The sequence below is a fragment of the Mus caroli genome, chromosome 2, assembly GCF_900094665.2.
Source record: "Mus caroli chromosome 2, CAROLI_EIJ_v1.1, whole genome shotgun sequence".
Classification (NCBI taxonomy): Eukaryota; Metazoa; Chordata; class Mammalia; order Rodentia; family Muridae; genus Mus; species Mus caroli.
The window spans coordinates 22381551-22405656 of record NC_034571.1 but is presented as its reverse complement, the minus strand read 5'-3'; the positions used below and the strand labels follow the sequence as shown (position 1 = coordinate 22405656).

The 24106-nt window shown below is 54.6% G+C and overlaps 1 protein-coding gene across 1 annotated transcript in view; it reads left to right on the top strand.

Moving 5' to 3' along the window:
- Positions 1-2832: 2832 nt before the first annotated feature.
- The window catches only part of Notch1 (notch receptor 1), a 46006-nt gene continuing 24732 nt past the window's right edge, over positions 2833-24106 (top strand). The window contains exons 1-4 of the mRNA XM_021181098.1: positions 2833-3142; positions 4677-4755; positions 21222-21484; positions 22061-22399. Coding sequence (XP_021036757.1) covers positions 3082-3142; positions 4677-4755; positions 21222-21484; positions 22061-22399 — 742 coding nt within the window. The 5' untranslated portion in view covers positions 2833-3081. The remainder of the gene's footprint in view (positions 3143-4676; positions 4756-21221; positions 21485-22060; positions 22400-24106) is intronic.

Below are 24106 nucleotides of genomic sequence, written 5' to 3'. Positions count from 1 at the left end.
GTTTCTTGTGGGTGATTTTGGGGTGTCGCCTCTCCTGAGTCAGAACGTGAGGGAGTCCTCACGTTGTGGGTCTTTCACTTTCACACTGGCACAGCTGGGGTAACCAACACCAGTCACAAGGGAGCCAGCCCTGGCCTGCCTGTCTGGAACAACAGTTCAGGCCATTGAAAGCACATATGGAGATATAGTCAAACCTCTGAAAAATGTTCAAAGCAGTACTTAAAGTAGAAACGGTAGACTGGAAGCTACTGACTTAGTAGGGGGAAAACTGAGGCCTAGAGCCTTGAAGGGCCCAAAGTAAGTTAGTCAGTTAGTAGCTATGATTCAGAGTCCAGGGATCCAGCTCAGGGGTCCACCAGAAGACAGACACACTGTGGTGGACACAGTGGTCAGAAGGAAGCACCCTCTAGGTTGGACACTTCTTTGGATCGCTAAGTCCAAGTGTTGTAAGCAGTGGGATTCCGAGGGTGGTGATCTGGAATGTTCCTGTAGCTGCCTGTTCTGACAGCACCCCACTCAGGATAGAACGCTCACACCCTGGACCACTTCATGCTCATACCCTTTCCCTGTGTTGTCTTCTGTGTCACTCCACCCAAGCATACCATGTGCCCTGAACTGGCTTGACTGAGAGTTACTCTCCTAGGGACATCTCTGAGCCTCTCCTGAGAACTGGGTAGTCTCACTCTACCTGCACCCTAACTTCTGGGTCCCACAAGGCACAAGTGCCAAGGTGAGATCCTGCAGGAGGGAGAGGCACCTGTAGCCCAGACTCCGGAGGCCTAACCCCCCTGGTATTCCTAGAACTCTATGCTGCCCATCATACCTGCATACAGACCTGCTCCCTCCAGGACAACCAGGCCATGCTGGTCTGCATTCATGATGCGATGCAGGTGGTTAAAATGTTCCAGGTCTGTCAGCAACAGAACATCTGAGGCTGAGTGAGAGTATTCAGCAGGAAGAGTGACTTCACACTGAGGTGGCCTTGCTAGGCACCCTCTTCCTCACTTCCACTGGGTCTCTGGAAGGCCTCTCTTAACGGCTTTGGTTTTGGTGTGTGTGTGTGTGTTGTTGTTGCTGTTGTTTTTGTTGGTTGGCTGGTTGTTTTTACCCTCCAAGCCCTTTTCCTGGTAGACACAGGACTAGAAGGACCAACATCTCCTGTCTACTGTGTGAAACAGCTTCACACCCACTTGCCAAGAACTTGAGCCCTGCCCCCCACCCAGGCCATTTTTCTGGCTCAGCTGTCCCAGGGTTCCACAGCTAAGTTCTCCTGCCTGTGTGCTTGGCCTCTACTTATAAAAAGAGCCAACAAGTGTTTGTGTTCAGCTGGTCTGCTGTGCAGCCATACTCATTGCTGGACAAAAGACAGTGGAAGAGATACAGACACCCATGGACAGACAGGATGGCAGGTAGGCAGATGTTGCCAGGTCAGCGCAGGCCTCCAGACTCCAGAAGGATAAGGCCTTCTTTGTATCCAAGTCAGGCTGCCTGCTGACAAAGCTGGAATATAGTCGCCACATAAGCAGCTAGAGGCCTTCAGGATCCATCTCAGAAGAGGCACTCGCAGCCAGACGTTCCTTCTATGGAACTGCTCTCTGGAGCTGCAGATCTCTTATATAAATATTTCTGTAGCATTGGGCGCTTTTTCTCTCGGGTACTGACCTCATGCTGCTAACCCCCAGGCTTGAGGCCAGTTTCTGAGAGGAGCAGGAGATGGGGGCTGGACAGCTGTTGGCACTGGCCCTTTAGTGCCTTTCAGGAACAGGTGTGTCAAGGGAGATGGGAGGGTCCTAGGACAATATAATCTGGGGCCCTTATTCCGTGTTGAACTCACTACCGTGTTTTAGGATGGGGAGGTGTTGTTCGGTCCAGATTCCATTGAACTTTAACTGCAAAGGGATAAGGAAGGCATCTTGGACGCCCAGTGCTAAGCAGCTTAGCACAAGATGTCCAAACATCAAGGTGGAGATAAAGCATGAGAGGCTGTGTTGACGCTAGCAGTCATTGTACTGGAACTCTGCACTTTCCCGGGCCACCTAAGTCGGACACAGCCAGGGACCAGTGAGAAGGGTGACCGTGGAACGTCTAGACTCGGGTTCCTGCTGGGAATCGAGAGCGCAATCTGTCCAGCAAGACACTAGTCCTTGGGGAGTTCCCTTGGGGAGCCCCGAGCTCCCTTCTACAGAGGCTGCGGGCGCGACGCCATCATCGTTTAAGGTCAAGCGTTCCGGAAGTCATGGCTAAGAGTGCCTGGCCTCAATCCTCCTGATGCCTATAGCCGTGACCAAACAGCTCCCAGGAGTGGAGCCCTAGGGACAGGACACGCGCAACGCTGCCAGGGCGCCACATTTAAACTCCTGCCCCAGGATTCCCCCCCAAACTTGACTTCAGCTGCTCCTGCCCACGGCCCTAGACCTAACTCTAGGATGGAGCTCGTTCCCGGTGCAGCTTTCCTTTCCCACAAGACCCGTACCTCCTCTACTATTGAAATGCAAATTCTGGCCAAATGTCGCTGAGGGCGGCTACACACAAAGCCTGATCCTTCCGCAGCCCCAGCTCAAACTTTTGGTCTCTGTAAACTTTCGAACAACAAGTAGTTCCTAGATGCCCATTCCCTACACCCCTCCATTCCTCCTTGTCTTGCGAACCATAAGATCCTGGCTCGGGACGCCCTCCCTAGCCCGGACAGGCGCAGAACCCACCAAAGCGCTGGGAGGGACAGGGTCCACAAGGGGGTAAGGGTTCGCAGGAACCAGGGGCGGAGCCCGCTGGGATGGGGCGGGGCAGGGGCGGGCCCCCATAGGGGCGGAGCACCCGCCCGCTCAGAGCCTCACTAGTGCCTCTGCCGCGGGAGGGAGCGCAGGGGCGTGGGGCGCAGGGCGCGGGCGCTGGGCGCGGGTGCGAGCGCAGTGAAGGAACGAGCCCCGGTGCCTTGTAGGGCTCAGCGCCGCCCACCCGCCAGGAAAGAGGGCATCAGAGGGTGGACGCCTGCGGGACCGCCGGTGGTGTGCGTCAACGTCCGATCCCCGCCGGCCACCCCAAGAGGCCGCCGCCCGGGCTGCGGGCAGCTGGCGAGCAGGCATGCCACGGCTCCTGACGCCCTTGCTCTGCCTAACGCTGCTGCCCGCGCTCGCCGCAAGAGGTAGGCTCCCGCGAGCCCGCAACTTCGGGCGCCTTTTAGAAACTTCTGCTGCGCCCTGCGCACGCTTTGGGTAGATAGGAGTAAGGGACCAGCTGCCAGAGTTGGGAGCCAGAGCGGGTGGACGGGACCTTGGGACCTGGTGTCCTGGCGTGTGAGGAGGACCCTTCTCCTTCCAGGGGTACCCACTTTTCTCATAGCGCCCAAAGACGCTGGAAGTTTGATATGGGGCCCCGGAGGCCCAACCCTGGCTCGCACTTGGGTAGACGCTCCTGGGGCTCGCCGCGGGGGCGGACATGCTGCTTGCGCCTCTACTTTTCGATTTGAATCGAATCGGTTTTGGTTTCCTGTTGCTTCTTGGGACCATTTATTTTCATTCTTCTTTGCCTCCGGCCCGTGCTAGGGCGGATGTTGGGGTGCAGTGTGAGGTCAGGGGCGCTATGCTCTCGTTGCTTACTTAGAGCGGGGCGGAGACGATGTGCCCTGGACTCTTAGTATGGGGTTTTGGGATCAATGTCTCCTAGCCGGAATCAAACTTTCGAAGAGGGGCGATGTGCAGGCGGCTTGCTGCCTAGGGTGGGCGTGGGACTGACTCATTTCGGAAGTTTGAAAATCCTGTGCTGATTGGAACGGGAGCCGGAGAGGGGAGCCCTTATTTCCCTTCCGGCTTCACAGAACGGGGGACTCCTGTTGTAATAACCAACTGCACTCTTCTCCCAGTAATCGAAGGAGAGAACTGCCTGCCCTTTCCTTAAAAGTGGGGTTTTATGTGACGCTCGAGCTCAGCCCTACATCGGGGCTTAATTTTTGGAGCTCTTTAAGATGGCGTGGGAGGGGCTTGATTAATAATAGCCCCTTCCCGAGAACGGGGTGGAATTCCTTCTAAGTGGGGTTTCTAAGACCCCCTCCCTGGGTGCGGCGGGGGGCTGCCCCTGGAGATGCCTGCGAACAGGTATTGGGTGTCGGAGGAGGCGGGGCAGGTCTCCGGGTGCGGCCTCGCTGCCCCAGGAGGCGGCCCTGGCGCGACAATGGGCCGCTCTGATTCCCGGGCCGGCGCTTTGTTGGAGGGCGGGGTGGCGGGCTCCGCAGCTGTCGCTTTTTCCCACGATCCGGGGAGCTGAGTGTGGCCACCCCCCTCCCTCCTGCGGTCCCCTCGTATCTTGTGTTTGAACTGAGGCAAGGGTGGAGGCTGGTCGGGGGCTTTGCTGGGCACCTTAATCCCCTCCCACTTTGGCTGTGTGGTTAGAAGTTTGGGAGAATTTACTAAGTCTTTCAGTTGCCGTCCACTTCGCCTCACTATGAGTGGGGCGGTACACCTGCCACCTAGCCAGCCTATCCTTTCTCCACTAGTTTTTGACTACAATACTGTGAGCAGAACATTGATTCGTAAGCCGCACCCCCCCCCCAACTCCCCCTCCGGACTGCCAGTAACTCTAGTGCATAGGCACCATGGCTTTAATCTCCATCCACCATCAGGACTATAAGGAGTTAGGTGCCCAGAACCAAGACTGACCTCTCTCTTCTGACCTTTCCCCAGGCTTGAGATGCTCCCAGCCAAGTGGGACCTGCCTGAATGGAGGGAGGTGCGAAGTGGCCAACGGCACTGAAGCCTGTGTGTGAGTACCGCCCCTGAGGGGACCTGTTGCTTTTGTCAGAGCAGAGCCCCTGCCTTCTGGGGACAGAACACTGGGCTATTGTCTTCGGAAGACAGCCCCGAGGCTGAGTGCAGTCACGTGCTGACTTTTATTGGACAAAGTCTGGCAATTACTTAATCACCAGCAATTATGCCGCGTGTGGAGCTACTCTGGCCCCTGGAGGTTGGCACACTCCTTCGTGGGCCCTCAGGCTCCTGGGAATTCTTGGTGCCCTAGTTCTTATTTAAAATGCTTGAGAAACAGTTGTTTTGGATGAAGAGCATTCATTCTGGGACACTTGCCGAGAGAGTCTGAGACCCCCACCCCCTGTCACCTGGGATCTCTCTTCCTGAGCAGGAGTGCACTTGGCAGGAAATTGACCCGTGTTGTTTGTTTGTGTTTTGGTTTTGTTGGTGGTGTTTTTTGTTTTTGTTTGTTTGTAGCAGGATCTCACTATGTAGCTCTGGCTGTCCTCAAACTCACTATATAGACCTTGAACTCAGAGATCTGCCTGCCTCTGCCCAGTGAAAAGTGCCTATTTTAAGACAAGACCCACCTCTGGACTCTGTGCCACGGGCCCTTGTCCTCAGGTCACCAACTGTGAAATGGGTATGACTTGGGGATGGGAAGGTCTGTTCCATGTTGGGAAATCCTTTTGGGAAGGATCCCGGCCAGGTTGCCCGCAAGGACTAGGCAGCCAGGGGAAGTCTCTGCTTGGCACTAGCGCCCTTCAACTTGAGTTCCTCCCTGATGAGACTAGCAAGGTGCTGGGGGCTGAGGCCTCCCCTGGAGGCTGGAGACTGAGTAGGCTCCAGCCTACATGGCACGCCCTCATTCCAACTGCTGAATGGCTCATCCCCTTGACAACGGGTGCTGCTGCCTCCAGTACCCAGCCTGTGGGCTGCAGCCCCACCTCCCTGGCTGGCCCGCCCTGTACTGAAGCCAATTAAGCAGGTCTGTGAGCAGTTTATTGGACAAAGCCGATTGTGCCTCTGTCAGACACTAATGAATGCACACTACTTTTTTTTTTTTTTGCTTTTTTTGGGGGGGCCCTTTCTCCCCTTGCAGAAGCCTCACGGACGCTTGATGCCCTAAATCTTATTTCCTTCCATTCAGAGGCCGACAGCTGGGATTCAGTAGAAGGGCAGCAGCTATTGTTGGGAGGCGATTAATGCTGTGTGATTAATTATGCGTGGCTTCCCAGAATGTACAACCCCCTTCCCCGCCTCTGTGCTCCTTGGTCTGCCTGCCTCACTGGCAGGGCGGGGCTGAAAGGTTTCTTACTTCTGCTCAGCACTTGGAGGGGTCCTGCCAGACTGGGGAAATTGAGGGTAGTTTCTTTTTAGCCCCTCCAGGAAAGGGGCACAGCCTGGTCTGCTGCCCGCCAGTCACTTGGTAGAGTTGTGCATGGGGTACAATCTGTTTGCTGTAGTCCCACTAATAGCTTGTATCTTAGTATCTGTATGGACACCTTTCAAGCCAAAGGCACAGTGGTGCTGTGCTTTCTTTCCCACCTCCCAAACTTGGGGAAGCTGCTTGCAAATCCCTTGCAGTACAAGCCAGGCCACTGAAAGGCTCTTGGTGCCAGGCCTTCTGTCTTGCACTAGATCCTAAGGCCCTTCCTCCTTGGCAGAAAACTTGCTTCAGTTTGGCTCAGAGTTCCACTGAGTTCTATCCACAGAGGCCCCATTGTGCTCACTCCGTAAGTCCAATGAGATGAAAGAGATATGCTCACTTCTGGTCAGCAGAGCTGGAGGCCAAGGCTACAGCCAGGCCTGGCTGGTGATAGACACAGGTCTGGGCGCACTGTGCAGTTTGGGGGGCTTTATAGCCAATCCATAGAGGGGTCCAGTGTCACTGTGTAGGCTTGGGTGATTGAGGGTCCCATCCATTCCATGGTGTTGTCTACTTCTTCACATGGCCTCAGGAGGCCTATCCAAGAGTTTGCCAGAGCATACACAGAGGGATCCACCACTCCTGACTGGGGAAAGGCAGTTCGCTTTTTCCTCAAAGGAACCTAAAGGAGAAATTGAGGGTAGTCTACAAGCTTGGAGCCTGTAGACCTCTGTCACACCTAGCCACGATCCTGATTGTTTTCAGCTTCTTGTGCTGCCTACTCTGAGAAGGACCTGAGAACCATGGAGTCATAGGACAGTGAATTAGTGCTTTGTAAATCATCTCTTCTACCCAAACAGAGAACCTACCCCGAAAGCTGCCGGGCAGGGAGTTTCAGGGCTCAGGATTGCAAAGTAATCCTCTTGGTACCAAGTGCCTTCTCTTAAGTACTGGTACCACTGAGGTTTAGCTAGCCAGGGATCGTATAGGAAAGGCCTGACTTTTCCTGTAGACAGAGAAGAGTCTTTGCAGGCGCTATGCTTTGTGGGATATCAGAGGCCCTTTGGAGGAAGATTTGGGACCCACCATGCCTGCCTTCCTTCCTTGTGGGCCCAATTTGTGCTGAGAGGGAAGGACGACAAAAGGCTGTCATTTGAAAAGCCAGAAGGACCTCTACACTTGGGTAAACATGAATTCACTGATCAAAAGGGCTTATAAGGAGCTGCAGGCCCTGAACTGAGGGAGCTCCGGGAGACTAAGGCCACCTTCACTGGGAGCCAAGCCAGATGTGAGGAGGACACGCGTCTTAGATGCATTTAGGGCATAGGTGAACTATGCCCAGAGAAATTCAGGGCAGCGGGTGATAATCTTGGGATACCCTGTGTTTGAGAGGTCTCACCTTAGCTTCACCATCTTTATTAAGTCAGGGCAGAATCAGGATTGGTATCTTGGTGGTACACAGGATTGAGTAAGAGCTGGAAGGGTACACACTGAAGAACACCCGTGTCTTTTCCACACTCTGCTGGTGAGCTCGTGGGGCTGGTTTCAAGGGCTTCATTCTCCCATATTAAGTTGGGTGAGGAATTAATTCGCCATCCCAACAGTGCTCTCTGGCGGGTCTGTTTGGGTTACTGTTAGGGACGAGCTGGCTGGAGCTGAGGATTTTAGCCTGGGACGTGGCTGTCGTTGTCAACTCTTTCAGTTTCCTTTTTTGGAATTTCTGTGTCTGTGCACTCAGAACAGGCGTATGTATGGAAGTCCGAGGACAACTTCTGTGAGTCAGTTCTCTCCTAGTGAGAGGTCTGGGGATCCAAATCAGGTCGTCAGGCTTGTGTAGTTCTTGTCTTTCCTCTCTGAGCCATCTCACTGGCCCCTCGGACACTTTAAAGCAATGGCTGTGCTCTGCGTTCCACTCCAGATATAGCCTAGAACTGGACTGTACTCAGGAGTGAGCGTCATCCAGCATGTATGTGACATCTACATACATGGTAGACCTGCCCCACCATGGCCTGACAGGGCTCTCAGCAGATCAGCCAGGATCAGGCACAGGGAGAGAACTCAGCCATGCTTGGCCACGGAATGTTTCAGCTGATGCCCTTTCCTCCCTCCCTCCAGAGTATGTGTTATAGCCACATCCCTGACCTATCACTTCCTGCCCTCGTGGTGAGGCCGGAAGTGATTGGTGGACTGAGGAGGGACCCAACAGAACGTTCTGTGTCTTCCATCTCCTGGCCCTACTACTGTTCCATTGAGTCACACGCCATCGTGGGTTGGTCCCATCCAACCCAGTAGGAGAGCCAAGGCTGTCCCAGGCTTGCCTGTCTGTGCAGTGCCATGTCTGGCCTTCAAGGACATGAGGTTAGAAAAACAGGTTAAAAAAAAAAAAAAAAACCAGCCTCACAACTTGACGTGTCACGGAACCTGTGGGGAGATGTCCAGGCACCAGAACACCTGAGCAGAGGCGGAGTGTTCCGTGAAGGAGAGTGTCTCTCTGTGGGCAGCCCTGCCTCTGGCCAGCAGCCAACAGTTTTTCCATTGAAGGAATAATAATAATGCTAAAGGAGAGAGACCAAGCACAAGCTGTGACCTCAGCAGGAAGAGGGTGGGGTAGAGCAGACAGGAGAACCCTGTTTCAAGGAGCAACGAAGGATGCAGATAACCAGAGTGGCTACTGGGATCCCCAGAAGCTGGGTGGTAGAAGAGGGGTCACCACAAGGTTTCATGCCCAGGGTCAAAGATGGAAGCTCCACTGGGGAAGATGGTTTTGGCACTTACTCCTGGCCCCTGTGGTGGGGTACTAGATATCATGGTCAGACAGGGCCCAGAGGGCAGCAGGCTGGGCTGAGGGGTTGGGCTCTCTTGTGTGGGGAGGGTATTTCATGTGTCATCTCTAAATAGTGAGAGGATGTGGCTTTGTTGTCAAGTGGCATCCACATTTGCTTTCCTGAAAAACATGAAGGCAGCAGCTCTCGCAGGACTGTGATCAGCTCTGCAAACTTGGTGGCAGAGGGCTGGGTTTTCCCAGAGGGCTTGGCCCACCCTGCTTGTTTCATCTCCAGTTTATAGGTGGGAAAAACTGAGGCTAAGGGTGAAGAGGCTGGAGGGTGGGGGACCCAAGGGCCGCTTGCATCAGCTTTCACCTTCATGTGCAGGCGTATCCAGAACTTTCCAGACCTTTCCCAGAGGCTGAGAGGGAATCACCAGCTTTAACGAGCGGCTAGCTTCAGGGCATCGTTGTGACTAGGTCAGGACGTGTCTGATCCCCCTTGTTTCCCAGGCAGGGCACACCCTGGCACCTGCTGACTGGAAGACATGGACCAGCTGGTTGTGATGAGCAGTACTCCAGTCTCAGTTTACCCTTTGAGCATGAGAGGGCACCGGAACCTCCTTTCTACTATATCTAGACTGGGCTGAGGGATAACCTACAGGTGTTAAGAGTGGCTGCTTTTGGAGGTAGCAGCTCCTAGGACTATCTATGTGGTAGGGCCAGTTCTTCGAGCTGGGGCATATTTTGGCCTCAGGATGGGGACACCTCACCTACTGGAGAGGGGAGTGATTGGCAAGGTGGGAGAGCAGTGGATGTCTTTTCTGTGGCCTTACCCCATCCTCTCTAGCTGTACCAGAGACCAGGATTCTGAGGACTGATTTGGGAGATGGGGCTTTTGGGTGGTAGATTACACACTTTGTAAACTATGCCATTTGAGCCATGGAAAGTGCACAATGCAGTGTACTTAATAGAGGCATGGATTGCACAACCTGCCCACCTATCCAGTTCCAGACTCCTTAATCAGCCCAAAGGCAGCTGCTTATCACCCCCTCCCCTCCCTGGCAGCCACTGAGCTGCCCTCTGTCCCTGAGCCTTTGCTGTTCCATTTCCTGTGAATGGAGTTACCCAGTCTGTGGCCATTGAGTGCTGCTTTCTGAGCACGGATGATGTCAGGGTCTCACAGTGCCACTGTGGGTGCCAGCTCTGCACTCCTGTTAGGATCATTTCCAACTCGTGGCGCCATCAGGATGAGCCCTGTTCTGAGTCCTGACAGCAGCACCAAGTGGCCAGAATGTTCATCTCTGGGCTCGTGCTGCCCGCTGAGAATGCCCCTTAATTGGGACCTGATGTGCTCTCATGTTGGTCACTGATAATGTGCCCAAGGCCTTTACAGTGCCCAGTGCCCATGGCAGACTCATAGCCAGCTGTCCTTGTCTTGCCTTCCAACGGCCATCTTGCCTCTTGGCCTTTTACAACCTGAAGGAAGAGCTAGTGGAGTCTTTGTGCCCGGTACAGGACAATGGAAGCAGAGGATTTTTGCTGAGGGCTTTGTATGCTTTGGAGCCCACGATCTAGGGCCGGCAAGGCAGCCAACCCACCTAGACACCCAGCTATGAGGAGATGGAAAACTAGGGAAGATGGGCTGCTGGAGTCAGCCTTAGTCTCCACAGAGTGAAGCTTGAGGAACCGTGTGTCTGAGTGTCCTGGGGCATGAGGCCCACTACAGGGTGACATCTACAGCAGCCTGGATGAGGACAGACAGGGAGCCTTAGCCAGCAGGAGTAATGTATAGGGTCAGTGGGGAGGGAAGCTTTGGCCCTGTCTTTCATAGGCTTGTGCTGTGATTTTCCTTCCACAGACTAGGAAATTTGAACAGGTATGCCAGTCTATGAGTAGCCACAGGCTGTTCCTTGGGAGGGGCACCAAGCTCTGGGAGATGAGAGAACCCAGCCCTTACCTTAGAGGCAGAGAGTATCCTTCAGTTGCCTCTGATGCTCAGAGGGATGTACTATCTCTTGCAGAACTGTCTCCCTAGCCAACAACACAGCTGTCCCTAGCGGAAGGGGTAGGGATGGCTGGATGGACTTGGTCTGTAGGGGCTGCTTTCTCAGTGTTCCTGAGATCTTCAGGATTCTAGGACTAGCCCCTTTCCCAGGGACCTCACCTCTAGCCCAGGCCTTTTATTCCCTTGATTATTGCTCTCTTTTTCGTTTTGTGAGGATTGATGTTGTCTGCATGTGTGTGTCTGTGTGAGGGTGTTGGGTTTTCTGGAGCTGGAGTTACAGACAGTGGTGAACCGCCATGTGGGTGCTGGGAATCGAACCTGGGTCCTCTGGAAGAGCTCTTAACCACTGAGTCATCTTTCCAGCCCCTAGACTGTGCCTTTTTGTTGCAGTGCACTACCCTGGACTGAAGTGCTCTGGGTAGAAGGCCTCCCAACTTTACCCTGTGCTCCTGTCATTTACACTCCAGAGTGAATTAGCCAGGCTAAGTCTCCTCCTCCTGCCTGCCCCTCCCCCTTTAGTTCCTTTGATTGGTCCTCACCTGGTGAGTTATATCCAGTGCTGAGGCACGGGGAGGAATAACTGTCTCCAGTTATAGAATACGGCCAAATGCTGTTTCCAGCCTTGCTCTAACAGGCAGATAAGAGGAGTGGTCATTGGGCTTGTGTTGGTTCATCCTGTCACCTGGCTTGGTGTCCCTATGCAACTGACGTGCTTGGAGAGCTACCCTTCTGAACTAGGTAAATGAGCCCCCTGTCATCTGTTGATGCTGCTAATTTGCTGAACAAATTCTCCCACAGGTAGTGCCAGAGGCCAGCCTGACCCAAGCTCCAGCACAGGCCTGGGGAGGCAGGTCCTGCCACATGGACTGTCAGTCTTGTGTGAGCAATTTTCTCTGTGCAGTCAGCTGAGGATTTTGAGAAGTGGCTATGCCTACCCACTTCTTGAGAGTTCTTAGACCTGAGCTGGAGGACAAAGGACTGTCCTTCTTTTAAGATGATACCCAGGCACTGAGGCCATAGCTTGGCTCTGGGTCACCCTGCTGCCTTAACACCACATGTGGGTCACCCTGTATGAATCACAGCCCAGCCACAGGGAGGCCGGGGAGCCGCAGGCTGCATGGAAGCCACTGACTTTCCTAGAGAAACATCTGTGTTTAATCAAGTTCAGGAAGAAAGCTGGGCGGCAGCCTGCTCCCTGAAGCAGGTTTTCCCACGGCCTAGAAGCGTGTGTGTGTGTGTGTGTGTGTGTGTGTGTGTGTGTGTGTGTGTACGTACATGCATGGAAGGTGCGTGGGAAGGGGAGGAAGCAAGGTTGACAGTGGCTTTCTTCCCTCCACATGCTCCACCTTCATCTTTTGTGGTAGAGTATCTCACTGACCCTCAAGCTGCCAATTCAGCTAGCCAGCCAGCCACTGGGCTTCAGGGATCCTTTTCCTGTCTTCTCTTCTGGAAGGCTGGGGTACATGCCAACATGCCAGAGTTTTACCTGGGTTCCTTCCAGAGGTTTGAACTCAGGTCCTTGTACTTACACAGCAGGTACTTTGCCTATTGAGTCAATATTTTGTGTGTGTTTGTGTAGGTGTGTTCATGTCTGTATACTTGTATATTGGTGTGTGTGTAGAGGCCAAAGGTCAACACTGGATGTCTTCTTTTGCACCCCATCTTATTTTTTATAACAGGGTGGCTCACAGAACCTGGCACTCACTGCTTCAGCTAGAGTGGCTGGCTAGTGAGTTCCAAGGGTCCTCCTATGTCCACCTCCGGCACTACGATGACAAATATGTGCTGCTATTCCTGGCTCACGTGGGTGCTGAGGACTGACTCTAGGTCCTCCAGCTTGCTCAGCAGACATTTTACCAGCGGAGCCAGTGTGCCAGTGTCCTTACTTTAAAAGTAGATTTGCAAGTGGAGTTCTTGGTGCACAGCATCCCCTACTGTAGACCAGATCCCGGAGGGACCTGGGGAGGAGGCACCTGGGGAGGAGGCTGCTTACACTGGGATCTGACTTGCTCTCTCCAGGCTCCCAGGGCCATTGCTCTGCATGGGGAGGAATGTGGGTGGTAAAGGCTGGAAAGATCGCTCAGGTCTGAGTGGCAGCAGCTCCGCCTCCCACCATTTCCTCTCTGTTTCAGTTCTGAGTGAGCGGAAACAGCACAGTTACTGGAAATGAGAGGTTGGGGGGTTGTGGGGAATGGGGCTTCCAGTGTATGTGCCTGGTGGCTGGGGTAGGGGCAGATGCTGCCTTTGTGCCTGGCCTTCTGGTTCTTCTCGGCTCTGCTTGCTCATGGCTTCTAGAGGTTGATCCTGCGAGGTGGGGCTTTCCTTCCTTCCTTCCTCTTCTGAGGGTCAGACGAGGATGACCTCAGCTCTGTCTCAGGGCCTGATAGTGGAAACCAGGTGGGGCACTGATTTGTGGAACAGTGATGTGACAGGTCAGGCTGTGACTGCATCCTAACTTCATGGCTCAGAGTCTGGCCTACTCTGGGCTAAGCTGGTCTGGTGAGATGGACTGGGACAGACGTGGGGGCAGGTGGGTAGCCCCAGGTTTCTAAGAGGCCACAGTGAAGGCAGGATCCCCCTTCCTCACAGTATACTCATGCTTGGCCATTGAGCCAGGCTTGTTTCCCGTCTAACCCCCTGTTCCAGTAGTCAAAGCTCAGATAAAGGATACTTCCTTCCTCCAGAGCTGGGGCTGCAACTAGTCTCACACTTCCTCTTCATATGACAGGACCCATATCCTTGGGGTGAATAGAGGATCCCATGGGCCACTGTAGCTAAAGGTGCTGGCTGGCCTTACTGCTGGTATATGGGCTTCATTTGTTTTGGGGGGGTCTCACTTTGAGAGCCATGTGTGTTACCATGAGGCTGCAGAAGGTGCCCGACTGACCTTGGGCAGCTCAGACCTGATGGGGTGTGTCCTTTTCATTGTGCTCAGTCTCAGCTAAGGACTGGAGAGGGCACCAGGATGCCAGTGAAGTGATACTTGAAAAGAGGCCAAGCATGGGACATCAGTGTCCACGGGGCAGAGGGGCCAGGACCTGCAAGTTTTGAGCTTGTCCTAGACTCACTGGCCTGGGACACCCTGGGTCCTATACAGCTCCCTCCCCAGAGCACCTCCCTGGACCCCTTCTAGAGCAGGGTACATTCAACTGGCTCTCCTCTTCTCATCTTTCCTGTGTCCTAAGGCAGAACAGAAGAGTCTCATGGATGGCCAGTACACTGTGAGACAATTTGTGACCATTATTGGGATGGGACCTACCTATCTGCTGCGGTATGGAGACCTCCCAAGCAGGGGACGTCTTCCTTGTTGGAAGACATTTGGTTGGAGTAGGGACTGCTGAGTTTTGAGGAGTGGAGCGACCTCTGGGGTCCCCCCACCAAAGTTGCAGTCTTCACTTCAGCAAGTCATTCAAAGAATTCTCTGAAAGCGGGTTTCCTAGAGGGCCCTGGAAGAATGCAGCCAAGATCTGTGTCACTTTGTCTGCCCAGCAGCCAGTGTGGCTCTGCCCCAGTGGGTAGCTGGACATAGGCTTCATCAGCACATCTTCAGTGCCACCAACTGGAAAGGATAGCCACTGGGGCGGTGGCAGGTGACCAGCCGCTAGGAGGGTCTTGAGGGGTTTGGTGAAGCTGAGAGTTTTGAGGTTTCCCTTGCAGTCAGTGGCAGGGGCTTCCCAGTTCTGGGTCCCTCACTAAGAACCCTGCCCCCTTCCTAGGAGTTTTGTTTCAGCCAAACTCCCCCATTGTGTGTGCCTTTACACCCCCCCACCCCCCTACCCCCAGATCAGATAACCAAAGAGATGAGGCAGTTTGGGATACATGGGACTTCTCACATTTCCCAGGGAGCCTCTGCTACTCTGTCTTGCCTGTGACTGTTCTCTGAACCAAGGCTGTTCCTCTGTGGGTGGCAGGAATTAAGCACTACAGAATCTGGAATGTGTATGCAAAGCCTGCTAAGCCTCTGTCTTCCCATCTGTAAAATGGGCCTAGTCCACCTCCAGGACTGTAGTAAGAGTCTAGTGAGGTCTGGCATCCAAGGGCCAGTTTAGCCAGGTAGGAGCATGTCTTCTCTTTTGAACTTTGATGGGCAGGGGGTGGGGGGTGGGGGGGGGGGCAGAGTCGTCTCTGGATAGCTCCCTCTCACCATCTTCACAGTTACTTGGGGAAGCAGCGATGGATGGACAGGTGCTTTGTTGCAGATCTCAGTTTGGGGCCTCTGGCTTCATCTCTCTCTGGACAAAGCTTTTCCCTCTGCTTAGTGGGAGCAGCTTCAGGGCCAGGGCTAAGTTCCAGAGTGGCCTGTCGTTGTCCACTGTTTCTAGCCTTCCTTGGTACTGCTGCACACACAGAGGTTTGTCCGCATGAGTCCCAGGGACCACTCAGAGTGGCTGGCAGGCATTGTGGAGTGGAATGTGGGAAGACACATTCCCAGCCTTGTTTGCAGCTTGGGACTGTCTGTGTTTTGGGATGATCAAGCAGGAAACTGTCCCTAGTGGAGGCAGGAGCTTAAGCAGGTGTTTTTCACACCCTAGCAGTGACCCCTGCTTCCTGGTGACCCTAGTTTGCTGGATGGTGCTTTCACCAATGGTGGAAGGGGCACACTGGGTGGAGTCTCCCACCCCTGCTCCCGTGGGTCACCACTTCCCACAGACCAACTTCAGGAAATTGTTTAATGCCACCCCCACCCCCAAGAGCCTTTTTGCCCCCTCAGAGGGGCCTTCACCGGCAGCAGCCTGGAGGGGGGTATTGTTTTCCCTGTAGTGGGAAAAGGTGGCTTCCCTGGAGGGCAGGCTCCAACTTCAACTGTCTCCCACACAAAGGGCTTCCCTGAGCCAGGCCAGGAAGCCTGCGCTTTTCCTGAGCTTCCTTTTTCAGCGTATTTTAAACCACCCAAGGATGCAACTGTGGGGAAAGATTTGAAGACAAAAGAGCTGAGTGTGCTGGGAGTGGTTCTTTGAGCTGGAAAGCTGGACCCTGGCTTCAATCCTGGCCAGCCCTGCAGCCACCTGTCAACATGCTACACCTGCCCTAGTGTGACCCACGTTCCTGCTCTGGCCACTGCTGTCCCATTCTGACCAGCAGTTGATGTTTGGTCCACCTTCCACAGTGCTGGCTGTCTTCTCAGCTTCCTGCCACTCTGGGAGCCAGGGTCCCTAAGGCTGGGAGGAGAACACAGTTCTGTTATTCCTGCCTGCCTTCCCTGCTGGCGCAGGTGAGGCACTGATGCTGGCTGTAAGCAGCAGTGTTGCTGTGCCCTCTGGGAACGATGCTGGCAGCTACCCACGTGCTTGTGCACATCTATCCACAGTGAGGCAGGAAACTGGGTTGGGGTATGAAGACAGGAGACCGAGAGGTTGAAGAGGGCTATGTTCACCCAATGTTCTAAATGACCTTCAGGCAAGTGTTTGGATCCAGGCAGGTTTAGCAGGAGAGCTAGGCACTTGACGCTCTTTGCCTTGAGTTGTGTGAGGAAGAGCAGGAATGGAACTGTGGTCTGTAGGGGTCCCCTGTCTCTTGGACTTGAATTAACGGTTCTGAACCAGGGAGGACACCAGGGAGTCACTCAGCCTGCTGTAAGCACCTTCCTTCATCGAGGCACCAGAATTTAGGGGGCTTGGGCTAGTCTCTGCTCAGGTCCCAGGGCCGAGGTCCCAGAACCTCTCTCCTGCCTCCCCCCTCCCCCAGAAGCCTTTGCCCTGGATGGGGCTGGGTTTGTTGACCCTGTGAAAATCCCACAAGGTGGGCTTTGAGTGAGAGGTAGCCCTGGTTTTGGACCCATTGTGCGAAGGTTGGTGGCAGGCAGCAAGCTTTACTGTATTTTTACTGAACAGAACAAAATCAGGCTGGGGTAGCGATCTGCATCGAACCATCCCTTGGGTACAAGAGAATGGTCACCACTTGTTGAGTGGGAGCTTGCAGAGCAAGGGCTTCGGCTATACTTGGGTGGCTGCAGACACAGGTCGAGCAGACTAAAGAAGGCAGGGGCTCCCTCCACCACCATCACCTGGTGCCATCACTCTCAGTGGTGCTGGGGACCTGAGGTATGCAGTCATGCACTGAGCCACCATCTGCCTCTGGGCCCTAGGAGCTCAGATGCCTCAGTGCAGGCCCCTGGTCACAGAGAAGAATAAGCAAGAGCCTTGATGCTCAGATGGGGGCCTGTGGTGCCTCCAGTCCTCAGATGGGGGCTTTTACCTGTGCAATGAGTCCATCTCTTGAGGGATGGGACTGTACTTTTGTGACTCAAACCCAGCCATGCTCAGAGTGAGAGTCCCTTAGCACCTTGGATCTGCTGGTGCCTGCTGCAAGGGCCTCTCTTCAACCTCCCCCCTCAGGATAGACACACACACACACACACACACACACACACACACACACAGAGAGAGAGAGAGAGAGAGAGAGAGAGAGAGAGAGAGAGCTTTCTTGCAAAACTGAGAGTTCCATTTCACCATGTAGCAGTTAAAGCAGTGGAGCTGGGAGGGTCCTACAAGACGTGTCCCTTCTGAAAGTGCCTTCTCTCACAAGGTCTTCTTCTGGCCACTGGGTTCTGGGAAGCCAATGAAGGGGCTCCAGTGTTGACAACCCACCCTACCCCCTCCCCACCCCAGCTATCTCAAGTTTAGTAAACCTATTCCTTTCCCCAGCCCTACTCGGCCATAAACCCACCAAGGGCAGGAGCTAAGGAACTCCCACTATAGTCCCTCTGCCCCCTCCTCATTTTGGGGTGGAGAGAGCTGTCATCTGTCCCCTGGGGGTGGCAGATGGCCATGTAGTTTAGAAAGGAAAACAGCACTTTAGAATTAGTCCCGGGTGAGAGGCCACAGCAACATCTGCCTCTGGATGCTTTGGGGAGTCACATTTCCATGGAGTGGCGCTGCCAGGGAGGTGGGAGTCAGCACAGTGGAAATGCTGAAGCCGCCAACAAAGCCCAGGCAGCAGTTGTGGGATGACAGGCACAGGGGCCATTTGTACTCCTCTACGTCTGCAGAAGCCACCCCTTCCCAGGGCCCCAGCCTGCCTGATACTCACCTGCAGCCAGCCACAGTGGGACAGGTCACACCCCAGGCAATGGAGTATGTGGTGCAGAAGAGGCAAAGTGGAGAAGTAGGTGCCCTAAAGGAGCCCTAAGAAGGAAGTAAGGGGAGGGCACACCTGCCATGGCTGGGTTCCCACTGTGGAGGCCGCCGGAGGAGAGCGTTGCAGAACCCAAGTGGTTCTCGTCTTGTTGATGGCTCGGGCTCTCATCCTAAACAAGTCCCACCTTCCAGTTCTAGGAGGGTCTTTCCCTACCTAGACAAGAGGTGACTCAGGAAGCAGAGGACATCCTGGGTCACTCGGGGTGGCTCTGGTTGGTGTTCGGGGACTGCCCAGTGAGTGGGGCTTCCCATGTAGGGCTTCCATGCCTCTATGTTGCTCACATCCACTGATACTGGGGGTTTGTGGCCATGGCTGTAGCCCAGCTGTGGCCTAAATGTCCCTTCTTAGGGACATTTGAATGCTGTGAGAGAGCACATGGCCAGGTGTTCAGAGGTCAGACAGGTAGGCTATAGACAGAGGAGAAGGGCTTTTGAGCTGTTGTTGTCTGTCTGCCAGCCCCCTGCCCTAGACCTAGACCCTGCCACTTGGCTCCAGGCATCTGAGGGATGATCCCATCCAAGTGGCCCTGCTGGCCCTCCAGCTATGGAATGCTGGTGGTGGATGGTGGCCTCAGCCATGGTGGTGGGCCCAACTAAGCAACATGCCTGCGCTATGGTGTCCCCAAGCCCAGGGTGGCAGTGGGGTGGACAATGGGCCTTCTCAGCCACCACATTCCCCCACGGAGGAGTGTCCCTGGCCACCAGCTTCCCAGCTCCTGCCCCACCCGCTGGTGTTGGCGTCTGGCCTCGCCCAGCAGGGGCAGCTGTCCCCTCCACAGATGCACCTGCTCCCTGCTGCCCTTTGTCCACGCTGCCGGCGCCTGATTTATTGGCCATATTTTCCCCCTTGCTGGTCCAGTAGAACACAGCAGTGTTGGCAAGTGTGCATCCCATCTAGGCGGGTTCCCCAGTCTCTCACTGTGGTTCTTATTCAGGGTGCTATAGGGAACACAGCCCATGGCCGGAGGGGAAGAGGAATGTGAGCAAGCTTGGAGACTTTGGTTACATTCAGTGTCTTTACCCTAAGAGACCTAGCAGGGGGTTGCTTAAGGACTGGAGACCTAGCATCAGGCTTGCCCCATTTTTCCCTCCCAGGGAAATCTTCCCGCCTCTTGGAGCCTCAGTCTCACTGGCCTAGAGCTCCCCCCACCCCCTTAGCCTGCAGGAATGGGTGGACGGCAGCAGTTCCATTTGGCTTTGAAGATGAGGCTCCCTCTGTCCCTTAACACTCCCTCCCCCGTGACTTCACCAATGGCTGGGAAAGAAAAAAAAAAACCTTTTCTCCAAGTGGGCTGAGGCCAACCCTGCTTGACAAAGAGGCATTGATCCGGAGAGGAGGGCTGCTTCTAGGGGCCAGCCTCAGCGGGCAGATCCCAGGCTCCCAGCAGCCTCTCCAGCAGGCTAGTAACTGGATCCATGAGTAGAAAGGCAAAGACTGCCTCCCAGCCTCCCCAAGGTAGATTCTACCAGAGCCTAGGTGCCCCCAGAGAAGCAGGTGTGGATCTCAGTGGCTGGCCATACTAGTGGGGAGGAGCCCTCCAAGGCTACCCCCCCATGCAGGAGGAGCCAGATGTCCCCCATCCCCACCCCACCCCCCACCCCAAACACACACTTCCCATGCTGGACAGGAACCATTGCAAAGGCTTGCGTTAACTCCCCGGGGAGTGGGGTTGTGATTTGTTTTCTCTGAGCCAGTTGGTTTGAGACTTTTGGCTTCTGACAACAGATGGTCACCAGAGTGGCCATTTTGTGTCTTCCATACCCAAGCGGTAGACACAGATGAAAGGCTTCAGAGAGGACAGATGTCCCCCAGTACTTCTGCTGAGATACCTGACCCCAGACCCCATGCTGCCTCTTAGTGGGGAGGCCTCTCCTGGGGCCACTCTCACACGGGGTGGGGGGTGGGGTTGATTATAAATAGCTGTTCAGGAGCAAGTGGGGACTAACTGGTTGGCTGGAGGTAGGGATTGAGGCAAGTTACAGCCAAAGCTTGGGGTGCTTGGCGGAGGGTGGGGGTGGGGGGTAGTCAAGGGGCAGTCTGCATGCCAGTGAGCAGGCTCTGGAAATCAGGATGGGCTGTGTGTAGCCAGCACCTGGCTGTGACCCTGCCATGGGGGCTGCCCTGTCAGCTAGCACGTTCTGCCTCAGAGCCTTTGCCTCTGGGAAGAGCTTGGCTTGGCGGCTCCCAGAGCCTTCTGTGGGAGTGTGGGGCCAAGAGGTGGGGCAAGAGTGGGGTCAGGGGTTTATGGCCCAAGCTCTGGGAGCTAGGCAGACAGGTGGCTGAGGAGGCTACTTGAGGCTGGGGCAGTGGCACACCTTGAGCTTGTCCCGGTAGGGAACCAGCAAATCTAAGCCTGGAGATGGGAAACCCCTCACCTGTCTGGAGGTGGGTCAGGCTTTCAGCCTCTGTCCTTCAGTGAATCATGTCCTCAGAGGACGGTGCTGATGCCACTGATACAGAATGTGTGGTACAGAGAACTTGTGTCTGGAGGTTTTAGTTGTCCCTGAGGGGGTGCCATTTTGGTTGGGGGTATGATATGAAGAACCTGTGTCTGAGAGTTGGAGTTGTAGAGAGTGGGCAGCAGCCTGCATCCTGGCATAGTCCCCTTGCTACAGGGCAGGAACTGAAGAGAGAGAAAGCACACACAGCCTCCAGTCTGCTCTGCTTCCCGCGTCCACTGTGCTATTGATGTTTGAAAGTGGAAGGAACCGTGAACTCTTTTATTACCCAGATGATGCATATTCATGACAGAAGCTGGGAGAGACAAGCAGACCAGCCTCCTAAATGAGAGTTTCACAGAGTCCATGTCGACATCCCCCCACAGGGCTGGGGGGAGGGGGCTCTGCTGCTCCTGTAGGGCCCCTTCTCCATGGCTCACTGCGGAGTGTAGACCCGGGTTTGAAATCTGCCTGGTTTGAAATTCAGGCTGGTCTTGTCTCTAGCCTGGCCCCAATTAACAGTCATTATTATTTCTTTTTTATTGAGGTGAGGTTCACTTAGTATGTGAAAGTAACCCCTTTAAAGTGAGCGCCTCCATGGCATGCTCTAGAGTTTACGTCATCCCAGAAACCTCTGCCCAGCAAGCAGCCACTGTACCTCCATTCTAGAGCCTGATTCCAGTTGCACCCACTGGCCAAGGTCGGGTAGCCTGTGGCCATGAGAGACGAGGGCGGGGAGCTGACTGCCCTACATGTCTGTCAACAGCTGCAGCGGAGCCTTTGTGGGCCAACGATGCCAGGACTCCAATCCTTGCCTCAGCACACCGTGTAAGAATGCTGGAACGTGCCACGTTGTGGACCATGGTGGCACTGTGGATTATGCCTGCAGCTGTCCCCTGGGTTTCTCTGGGCCCCTCTGCCTGACACCTCTGGACAACGCCTGCCTGGCCAACCCCTGCCGCAATGGGGGCACCTGTGACCTGCTCACTCTCACAGAGTACAAGTGCCGCTGCCCACCAGGGTGGTCAGGTAAGGGCTATAGGAGGTTGTGAACTTCATGGCTGGGGCCCTTAGCCCTGGGCCTACCCTATCCTTGTTGACTTGACATACTCTGGTTCACTAAACTTGATCCTCTCCTGGATCAGAGTTAAGCTGTGATCTACTATCCAGAAAAATCTTGGGGATTCCTCGGGAACTCTGTTCCTTTTCAACCCCAAACTATCTGATTTTTGGCTGCCCTGTTCCAGGACCCCAACCCCTCACTGTTTCTGTGCGTAAAGAATGAGTCCTCATGTAGCCCTGGTCTTACCATCTCCTTGTCAGGGTGCCTCAAGTTGCCATTGCTTCTCTATGTGGGGTCCAGGAGACAGCTAGGCACAAATTTTAGACTGCCATTCCTACTTTCTGTCCTTGAGCAGTCACTTAGTCTCTTATGACTTCCAGTCCTCTGTATGCAGAAAGATGGCCACATTCTGCAACAGGTACTGAGCATCATGAAGATAACACTTTAGATCTATCCCTGGTTGGTACCTCCATGATGTCCAAATCTGTCATGGGTTCACAGGGAGGCCCTGGCAACAGCTGACCCTCTTCTCTGCCTCCCAGGAAAATCATGTCAGCAGGCCGACCCCTGTGCCTCCAACCCCTGTGCCAATGGTGGCCAGTGCCTGCCCTTTGAGTCTTCATACATCTGTCGCTGCCCGCCTGGCTTCCATGGCCCCACCTGCAGGCAAGATGTTAATGAGTGCAGCCAGAACCCTGGGCTGTGCCGCCATGGAGGCACCTGCCACAATGAGATCGGCTCCTATCGCTGTGCCTGCCGTGCCACCCATACTGGTCCCCACTGTGAACTGCCCTACGTGCCCTGCAGCCCCTCACCCTGCCAGAATGGAGGCACCTGCCGCCCTACAGGGGACACCACCCACGAGTGTGCCTGCTTGCCAGGTAGGTTCCATCTCAGTATGCTGGCATCTAGCCTGGTTGTCCATGCCCATGCGTGTTCTTCTGTCAAGCCCGAGGGATGCAGAAAGAGTCAATGCCCTTTGAAGGGAGCCCAAAAAGAAGCTTAGAGAAGGGCAGCAGCCATGGAGCCTTAGGTGTGGTATAAGAGCAGGTCAGGATAGGGATACCAGAAGCGAGGGGACACTCTCAGTGGCACCACACAGGTCTGTTTCTGTCTGGGCCATCTGCTGAGACCCAGGTAGTTTGGTGCATAACCTCCAAGCCTTCTTTCTGCCTTCCCTTGGTATTTTCTTCATGCTGGGCCTCCCCTGACCCATAGCCAACTAATACCCACCATGTCAAAACCCTGAGCCTTTTAGGGCAGGGAGCCAGCCTGCCTTTACAGATGCTCATGAACTGTTTGGAATCCACATGTGACTCTCTGTATGTTACAGGAGCACCCTGTCATGGGCAGTCCCTGGGGTTTCCCCTTTCTCTGGGGATGGTAATTGAATAACAGGGTCTTGAGGGCCTTAGGGGCCTCACGTTTTTTCATTACTTCCTCTGCAGTGTTCTTCCCACTGTGCTTAATGTCTCTGCAGGGGTGGGGCCTGCAGGCACAGCCCTAGTCCTTTCTGTTGCTGCTCTGACGATGGTAACTCAGTGATCTAAGGCAGCTTGGAGCTGCCGCCAATCCACTTTTGGCAAGGGTGGGGTGGGTCAACATACCAGGCCGTTGAGAGGAAGGAGGAGTGGGCTCAGGAAATAGGAATAGATTTGGTTGCTGGGGGGTGACCTCGGACCACTCCCCTTGCAACCCCGGGGCCACCCTACACCCTGAAAAAGGGAAGTTCCCTTCTGCCCCAAGCTTGCAGAGCCAGCCTCAAGACTGCGTGCAGACACTCGCTTATACATTTCCTGAAAGTCATTGGGCAAGCTCGGAGCTAGCCGACAGCTGCCTACACGCTTCCCAGCCTCTCTGGGGGGGCTGGGACAGGATCCTCACGCTCAGGAGGGCCCCAGAGCTGTGAGTTCAGCTCTGTCTTGGTGGCCACCTAAGACCTCAGCTGTTAGAACCTGTGTTGAGAGGCTAGACTGGGTCTGTCGTGCAGACTGGGAGAAAGCCTTGTTCAAGGAGCTTGTGAATGGAGCTGCCACCAATCCACCTTAGGCAGGATGGGGTGGGTCAACTCAGAGTGCTGGAAGGTGGGCAGGAGGGAAGCAAGGGCTGGGTGGGGTCCCTTTACCATAGCCGGTGGGTCACCCCTGAAGACGGAACACACGCTACCCTGTGCTGTGTGGAGACATGCAGTTTCAGAGCAGGGAGAAGTGAAAATTGTCCACCCAGATTGCTGTTGAAGGAGTCCAGTCTGGGCACAGTTATACCCACCATTTGGGCTCCCAGGTAGCTATTTACCAGGTTTCCTGAAGAATGTATGAACTAAGGTGGACATAAGGAACTAAGATCGGGACAGAACTTAAGCCTGAGAGCTGACTGGGAATTAAAACGACTCTGGCTCCTGTATATCCATCCTCTCACTCTCACAAGCCCAGTTTCCCTGGAGGATGCTGTATAGGCAGAGAAGGCTTTGGCCAGGCTCCACATAGGACCTATGATCCCTTCTCCTCTCCCCCAGTGAAATCCTTCTACACCTGCTCAGGGCCCCTCCAGGCTCGCTTCTTCTTGGAAGCGTGCCCTGTGCTAGAATA